Source organism: Oreochromis niloticus, linkage group LG6 (assembly GCF_001858045.2).
Source record: "Oreochromis niloticus isolate F11D_XX linkage group LG6, O_niloticus_UMD_NMBU, whole genome shotgun sequence".
Lineage (NCBI taxonomy): Eukaryota > Metazoa > Chordata > Actinopteri > Cichliformes > Cichlidae > Oreochromis > Oreochromis niloticus.
Window position 1 is genome coordinate 23,009,081 of NC_031971.2, and position 9,040 is coordinate 23,018,120.

At 35.5% G+C, this 9,040-nt stretch overlaps 1 protein-coding gene across 1 annotated transcript; it reads left to right on the top strand.

Moving 5' to 3' along the window:
• Positions 1-4,454: 4,454 nt before the first annotated feature.
• Positions 4,455-8,577, top strand: LOC112847043 (uncharacterized). Its single transcript, XM_025907659.1, has 6 exons — positions 4,455-5,315; positions 5,504-5,716; positions 6,324-6,503; positions 7,022-7,165; positions 7,275-7,336; positions 7,432-8,577. Exons 1-6 carry the CDS (start codon positions 5,279-5,281, stop codon positions 7,552-7,554), a joined length of 759 nt encoding a protein of 252 aa, XP_025763444.1. The 5' UTR covers positions 4,455-5,278; the 3' UTR covers positions 7,555-8,577.
• Positions 8,578-9,040: the final 463 nt, after the last annotated feature.

A 9,040-nucleotide genomic window follows, 5' to 3' on the forward strand; every position in this document is an offset into this window, starting at 1 on the left:
ATTAGATTAATTAAACACAATGATAAATGCAACATTGTTACACTGAAAAAAATCTTTCTATACTGACGTCAAAGTATTCACACAGTTATGAAACTCTGTACAAACCGCTTCCTGTCCTGTACGAGTGCATACACTAAAAGGGGGGCTGAAGATATTGACCATGCTGTTGACATTTACAGAGGTGGGAGCAGTTGTGGTTTCTGCAGGTCTATGATTCTTGCTTGATGTTGCAAAGGGGTAGCTGTAAGCTGCGAAGCTGACAATGCTTGCACTGCAAACACTGTTGCGAAAGTCAACTCATAGTTGCAGTAACATACAACCACAACTAGCATTTGCAAAGAGGTTGTGAAATATAAATAGCTTCATTTCAGCCTGCCCCGCATTTAAGTTATGATAAATTTTCAGCCTAGTTTAACCTCTTCAGGGACTGTTCTGCCACACTATTTCTGTTTACCACTCTGATGGGTGGCAATTTAAGTTTCAATTTTTGGAAATATATGCAGCATGGCATCATGCATTTTTTTTCCTACTACAACAGAGCTCTTTGTACAGTATTTTTAATCTTATTTGCATTGTATTGTACTTTATTCTATTGTATATAGTATTTTATTCCTGTTGTATAGTATAGTATTGTATTTTATCTTACCCTATCCTATAGTGTTTCTTAAACTTGTACTTACTGCCATGACCAAAAGATTTGCCACGTGTGGGACTAATAAAGGTTATTTTATCTTATCATGTGAAAATCATTCTATAAGTCAAAGAACAGTCAGAATTTACAAGGCTATTTAAATATTCCGATATTATTTTATTATTTATCACTTCTGTGAGCATGTCATGAAAAAAGTGGTCACATTGAAATTTTTCTGCTGGCTGATGTAGAGTTAAAAAAAAAAAAAAATTGGATCTAGGTCGATTTCAGGGACAAGGACAAATAAAGGCAAACTATTATTTAAGTTTAAAACAAAACCTTGATATTCAAAAGCATTTTTAGTGCTCAGCTTTATAAAAATGTCTGGGAAATAGCCTTGGCTTGTTTCCATTTTCTTGAAAAATATTTTAGCAGAACTCATAACAACGTTAAGCTGTGAGTACATATCTCTGGTTCTCTATTGTGAGCCGGTTTAAAGTCTTTTGCATCTGGACGATGAGGAATAGTATAGTAATACATCTCCTATTAATGCCAGAGGATCTATTTGTGTCAGAGACTCTTACATACAACTGTACATCATAACAGACTGGTTGAATGAGTTTGAATTAGACACTGTTGGAGTTTTGGGGATAATTATAGAGAGAAAAATTAAAACAAAACTGCTTGTGCTCAAGGACCATTACAGGCTGTCGACCTAGATGCCTTAATAATAACTTTAGAAATGATTTTGCCACTTATATGATTAAGATAACATTTGCATTTGTTATGTTTGCTGACATTTTTATTCTGTACACAAATTTTAAGTTCTTGAATGACATGCAAAAATATTTGTAATGGGTAGGGTGGATGACAAAAAATATATTACTACCAACAAATGACAACTACTTTTATCATATGTCCATTGTATATCAAATTCAATTGTATAACATTTTTGACTGGTAGGAAGGATCTTCCTTAACCCTGTTTTGCTGACTGAACAAGTTCCTCTGGTATAATTCATTATAGGTAATACTGTACATAGCCATAATTACTAACTAGCAAACTGATAGAGAATTAGCCTTTACTTAACACTTATTACTGCTAAAATGATAAAATTAAGAAGTAATAGTAAACAGCTTTACATATGCAAACAGGTTGCAACTTTAACAAAACCATCCAGATGTTTATAGGTGATTTTTATACTTGTTTAAAAGACATTATAAGAAGGCAGATGGAAAAAAGGGTAAAGTAGTCACACAACTGTGAATCTTTGTGTCTTGTTTCTCACACTGAATAGTTTTGTTTTTACTTTTTTACTTTCATTTGCGCAAGCTGTTTGGTGGCCATCAATTCTCAGAAAAGTTTACGTTTAGGAAAGAATTGTGGTCTAGGTTGAAACAAGTCAGCTCATGACCGAGAGCCTTCTCACTATTGTTGCATCACATGCGTCAAGGGACTGGTGCCAAAAACACACAAGTCTCTGAGAGACCCGCAGCTTTGACACTGAATAATAATTTTTATTGCACTAATTTGTGGCATAAGCATATTGTACATTTTAACATTACTGATGATTAGTAAATATTGTTTATTAGTAATAATTGTTTTAGTTAAAAATATTGTTTTAACTAAAGCATTGTTTTTAACATTATATTAACAATATACTAAATATGTGGTAGGCTGTCCCAATAAATATCTGTTCCAATAGAAATAGCACCCTCTGGTGGACAGTGTAAATTCATTAACTCCAAATGTCAGTTGAACACCCAAGCAAAGTTGATATTCCAAGGATTTCAAAACCCAGCTCAGCTAGTTGTACTGTTTGATGTATTGCTTAATTAAAACTAAAACTTTTCAGCTATCTTTGTAATAGGGTCATAAACCTACAGATCATTCCTTCAATCATCATATTTTCGAACACAACTAGAACAAGCGCTTCTGACTGAATGTGAAAGGCATTAGTGATAGTTTGTCATTATAAATTTGAAATAAAATAACTGATTCGGAATTAATAGATCTGTAAAATTAATTACAGAAACTTAGCACAAATAATTACATGTTTTTCTGTAATATATATTAATTGCAACTGTCAGTTCCCTTGTTGTAATACTTTTCATGTACTAAATAGAGGGTGGGGTGGAAGTGGGGTTGGGGGCTGTGGTGCAGGGGCACTGACCTCATTACTGACATCTAGAAAGTGTCACAGTTTTTCAAACAGGCTGACCTAGAAAAATACCACAGGAACACAGCAAGCATAAAAATAAAGATGACAGATCACATGATGAGCTGCACTTCAGAGTCTTTGGCCATTTTGGTTTCCAATCAGAGCACCATAAGTTTTTGAGAGCTTGTCTATGCTATGCTATTGTTTATATTAGGTTTAATATTAGCTTGTTGTTTTGCTTGTTTCTCAGTAAATGATCAGTTTCACTGTTTTGTGTTAACTTTGTAAAAGAAAGCCTGTAGAGGGGACAGGGCATTTTTGTTTAATCACCACCCTTTTGTCATGTTTTTCCTTGAGTGGCTAGGAGCTTATTTGTAAATTTAAAATTTTTTTTGTGTTTTGTGTGTGTTTTAACTAAGGGATTTTGGGGTTTTTTGGCCTTGACTCTTCAACAACTTTGAAAGCTCCTAAAGCAGCATACTATTTATTTGCTTGGGTTTGTGATAACTCCTCTGTTCCAAAGGTTGAAAGAGAATGTAATTTTCATGAAAAGGGTCACAGTGTTGCTGAGTGTTTAGCCTTAAAGCACAAGCACATCAAATGACAGCAAGCAGACAACAGGGACGGGGTTACTAGAAACCATTTAGCCCACTAAAGTGTCAGATATGCGGATGCAGAACCCACACCCAGGACTCTTTGAATGAAGATAGTGTGTTTATTTACAGTGAGGTGAGTGACAAAGTGCAGAATATTTTCTTCTGGTGACGGTGCCCGGTGTCTCTGTTTCCTCTGTTCCCAAAACCCGTGCGTCAGCTCGATCCACCTGTTTCCGAGATCGGTTTCTCAGACGACGATCCAACGCTGACGGGTGCTCAGCCACTCTGCTAAGACTGCTCTGGAGATTAGGCTGATCAGCTGCAGGTGTGTGATTGCATTCCAGTGTGGCAAGTCCCATGACGGGGACACCACTCTCCGGGCCCGGACTTGCAGGGAGACCAGACCACCACACACACACACACACACACACACACACACACACACACGAGGAAACGGGGAACATGAAGACACAACACCATAGCAGGGCACCCGGTGAGGACAGCGGGCCATGACACTAAAGAGTCAGCATGAAGACTTGAGGGATTTGCCTTTAACAAATAAACCAGAGGATGAACAACCTATTAAAATCTCAGTGATATTGTTGGATTCTGGTCTTTAATAATGTGATGTGCTTCCCTGCTTACTCAGTATAGTTCAGATAAACGTTTCCTCTCTGGCTAAATGCTATGTGTAAAACACGAAGACGTGCTGCTGTTCTTACCTACTTAGGTTTGCTGGCAATTCCTTTCTCTTAACCTTTCAAAGCCTGAACCTTTAAATAATTGAAAGAAAATTCTAAAGTTTTGAAAATTACATGTTTATTATGCCTTTTACCAAAACCCCGACCCAAGAAACACACACACACACATACATTTAAACAAAATAGTTTACTCAGTGCATTCAATCTTAAACAGGAGAAACTTAAGTTGGTCACTTAAGTGAGTGGAACGTATGACTAATCAATGGGATTTAATTTATCAATACAAACCAAACTGAGTTCTTGAGGTTTCTGTTATTTACTAAATTTATTTATCAGTTTACCTAAACTAAGCAGTCATACAAGTCATTTGTTCTTCTGTTATATTACCATTGTGGTTTAAGGACCACAAAATACCACTTTAGAGAGGTCTGATAGAGGTCAGAAGTGAAATAAAAAAAAACATTTTTGAGTCTTAATAGCATTAGTTTTTGGTTTCTTTTTCATTTTCTCCAGTTTTGTTAGACTCAGGCAATAAAATAACTTGAAAGGGCTAGGAAAAGATCATGGTTTGGCTCAAAACAGACCCTTTTGCAGTATTTAGCACATTTTTTAAGGCTTGTTTTTTTTGTGTGTTTCACCCAATCTAATACAATACAATACAATTTTAATTATATAGCACATTTAAAAACCAGAGGTATGGCAAAGTGATTCACAGAACCAATTAAGAGCAATAATAAATAGAAATAAATAAAATAATAAAAATAAAATAAATAAAAATAAAATATACTGACAGGTGGGAGAGATAACTAACCAATAATACACCAGGCATAGTAGTAGGCACAAGCCGAAAGGCTAAAGGTTAAATCATTATAAACATTAATCAAAGCAAAAAACATAAGTTACAGTACACTTAAAAGGCTAAATAAATACGTTTTTAATGGAGATTTAAAAGATTGAATTGAATCAGATGTCTGATTCAATTCAATAGCAATCTAAAGATATTAATGAACACTAATAAACTTGTAATATGCGCCAGAGTTCAAAGAGATATCAAGATGAGTATCACAGAAGAGAAATTTCTGCATGACAGGCCAATCACTGCTTTGACTTCCTTAAATGGAAACGTTTACCTATGTCATGTGCATGATATATACACTAGTTGTCTTTGAGCTCTCAACTGTCATCACAGATGGCTGGGCTGCATGTGTTTGTGGTTGTTCTCCTGGGTAATTCTTTGGATAAAAAAATTAGATGTTTTTTTCTGGTTCCATTTTAAGAATAATCAATGTCTGCATTGTCATTCTTATTGTTGTTGTTGAGGGATTTTTTTTGTTTTTGTTTACCAGATTTAATGGGAATTCAAGTAAACTGCTTCACATTTCCATTTTCTTATACCATTCTGTTTGTATTCCAGGAGTGGTCTCCTGTCAGAATTGGATTCCTGGGTCAGAAGTGATAATCCATGCAGGACACAATATCACCCTCTATTGTGACTGCAAATTATCCTCTGGAGTATATATAGTATGGTACAGGGATTGTTCTCGTAAGAACCAGCCATCTCTTGTTTTAAAACTGAAATATAATTCATGGGGAAATAACACATTTGACATACTGAACCCCTTATCGCTGTTAAGACAAAAGCTGATGGACCCAAGAAGCAGAACGCACGGAGGCAGAGTTGCAGTGAAGGCAGTTTATTTACAGTGAGGGGAGGAGATATTTACAAGGACAACATATGTACAACATGTATGAATGAGGACGCGGAGCCAGGACGTGCTAGTGACGAAAATACACATAAGCAGTGCACTCGATCTAGAAAAAAGGAGAGGGAGGAAAATTAGGAGGGTCTCGCCCGTTAACCGAAAAAAGCTTAAAACTTTACAGAGAGTTGGAGAGCTTACTTGGCACAGTTTGGGGCCCAAAACCTCCAGGCTAGGCAAAACAGTTGAGGCCAAAATCCTAAGGAGGAAACAAAAACTCCTTACAGACACCAAAGTAATCCGAGGGCTCCAACAGGCAGGGGCAGAATTTCCACACTCCAAAAACGCCAATACTCCGACACTAATCTTCTGTCAGGTAGCTCCTAAAAACACTTCTGAAGAGAGCATCTGATGAGTAACAGGTGCGCCAGGTTCAGTGACTCACTGCCCCGCCTACCTATACAAAAAGGGAGGCACCAAAAACACATACAAACAAAAACACCACATCACTAAAACCCAACACCTAACAATCGCATTTTCAATTTGTGAGGAATTTTTCCTCTGAGTCCTATGACCTTATGATTTTAAACGTCACTGATTCTGATGAAGGCCTCTACTACTGTGGAACAGAACAACAACGGCTGGAGGATAAAGAATTCATCGTGCCCAGATTTATTTACACATATGGCAATGCCACAACAAGAATCATAATAGGTAAGTGTTTTTGTCAGGTTTTTCTTTTGTATGATTTTTCGTGTGATCTTAATTAATACGTAATTTGAGTAGATGTTGTACATCATAGTTTACCAGAACCGCTCATCTAGAATGAAAAGTCAAATACTGTTTTTTAATATTTTTCAAAGAATTCCTACAAAATCAGAGACCCCTTGCTGCTAACATGCACACCATTTGTTATACATTTATTTTTCATATAATCACAGTATCACAAACCCCCTGAAAAAAAAAGTTTCCAATTGGAAAAAACATTAGCGCAGTGCAGTTATCAAAATCAATCAACCCATGTCAAGAAATCAAAGGAAAAAGCCACAATTGTATATCAGTAACAATTTTCAAAAATGTCAATTCATTCTGCAAAGAAAGCGTAGCATGGGTTGTAACAGAAGAATTGGTAATAGCATTCATTTTATGATCATGGTCAAAGAAATCATTAAATTCCTTTATGAGATTAAAATGTAATTAACCTACTCATTAGAGCTTTGTGTTTGATTCAGGTTCCAGCAAACATCATGAACCTCCTCAGAACTGTGACCTATGTTGGATGCTGCTAGTCTCTCTTTGTCCAGTTTTTGCTGGCATCTCCTCACTCTTCTCCTCGCTTCTGGTTTATCACCTATGTAGGAAAAGATTTATTAACTGTAAGTATTACTATTCATATGCCGTTCATTTAAATCAAGAAACTCAGGATCAAAACATTTCTACTTTCAGTCCATTGTTTTGATTTTGTAAGGGAATTTTTTTTCAAAGCTAAAGAACCTGAAGTTGACCAGATACGTCCTAAAACAAGACGTCTAACAAGAATAAATGAGGTAATTTACAGAATGTTTTAACTTAATATTATACTACAGTAATAGCATTACAGTAGAACAAAATGGAGCTTCTAACAACAAACGTGACCTCTTAGGATGAAGATATGTGTTACGCTGCCCTGGAAATCCGTCAGGCATCGCAGAGGCAAAAGAAGAAAACACAGAGTTCTGACTTCTGCACATATTCTGCTATCAATATTTCATATTCTACACCTTAGTGTGAAGCTGTTTTATGTGAAAGTGTGAAAACTTTGTAAATATGATTTGTTAATATTATAAATATTTTGCTGCAAGCTCCTCTGTTTCTGGTGATGCCAGCCTTTACTGCAAAGGGTTGAAAATGTACAGAAAATACATTTTGATTTCAGTAATTTTCTTGAATCGGTATGACTAATGGATATTTTTGTGGTTCAAAAAGGGACATTTTGGTTCTGTTTGGTTCAATACTCTGCATGTGAAGGTTTCGTGTTTTTGTAGCTTCACTGTGAACTGAAATGTACACAAAAATTATATTTTTTAATTGAAATTGTTTTTATTACGATGTTTCAGGCTTCATGTCATCTGATTTGTAAGTGAATTGTTAATTACTTGGCGTTTTTTAGAAGTTTTTAGAATATGCTTGCACTTTTTTAAATTAAGAGAAGGTAGGTTGCTATGTGCTTTTTTTACTGAGCTAGCCAACTAGAAATTAAATTGGAATAAATCTATTACATAAAGCTTGACTGACAGTGCTGGCTTAAACCATAAAAACTAACAAAAATAGTTACATTTTCTATTGACTTGTCTGACACATGAATGTCAACAGAGAGTCTTCTGAGTCTTACTGGGATTATTTTAACGTCCATTTTATTCTTATTTTTCTCTGGTTAGGTTCAGTCAATGCAAAATACTTGGGAGGGGCTGGAAATACTTAGAACTTGGTAAGGGCTTGGCTCAAAGTACCTTTTCACAGGTTTTAGAACATTTTAGAAAAGCTCTTTTGCTCTGTTTTCTGTTTTATCAGTTGTTACTTTTTACTGGTAGAGTGGTTTTTACTGGTATAACCAGTAAAAACTATTGTTATAACTAACAATGCCTGTACTGTAGTAGTTCAGAGCATTTGATATGTTAGAGTGGCTTTTTCTACAGGAAATACAACTCAACATACTAAATTTGTTTTAGGACACGTCACAAAAAAGGCAAAAAAAGAAAAAGACTCATCCTTTGCTTAATGACAGGTCAGCCACATAAAGTTACAACAACCCAAAAATGCCAATAAAGGTAGCCTCAACAAGCCTTGTGATATGTGAAACTCACAGGAAACCCACAATGACAAACAGCTCATGTAACTAAACACCTTGGCCTGTACACTGTTTAAACCACCAGATTACTTCCAACAGTTTAAAATAAACGTAAACAACATTACATTAAAGTATACACAAGCCAAAAATTAGCAGCTCTTCTGAATAAACAAATCACACTTAGCTAACAAATGTTGAAAAAGTGATTTACTTTTTAATAAACATGTAATGTGTCCAAACATTAAATGGTCTGATTCTTATATAGCACTTTTCTACTCTCCTAGAGCTCTACTCTATTCTACTTTTCTACTCTCCTATTCCCCAACCTTTTTTGCGCCAAAGACCGGCCTTTAAGGTGTCGTGGATAAATACAACAAAATAAAATCAGTACTGGTACCAAAAAAAGAAGATTTATTCATAACAC

What these genes read in the sequence shown, in the direction of transcription:
- LOC112847043 (XM_025907659.1), top strand. Translation starts at nt 5,279, where the DNA reads ATGGCTGGGCTGCATGTGTTTGTGGTTGTTCTCCTGG. An exon ending in CACAACAAGAATCATAATAG is followed by an intron (nt 6,504 to 7,021) that starts GTAAGTGTTTTT and finishes TGTTTGATTCAG; the next exon opens with GTTCCAGCAAACATCATGAA. An exon ending in GTCTAACAAGAATAAATGAG is followed by an intron (nt 7,337 to 7,431) that starts GTAATTTACAGA and finishes GTGACCTCTTAG; the next exon opens with GATGAAGATATGTGTTACGC.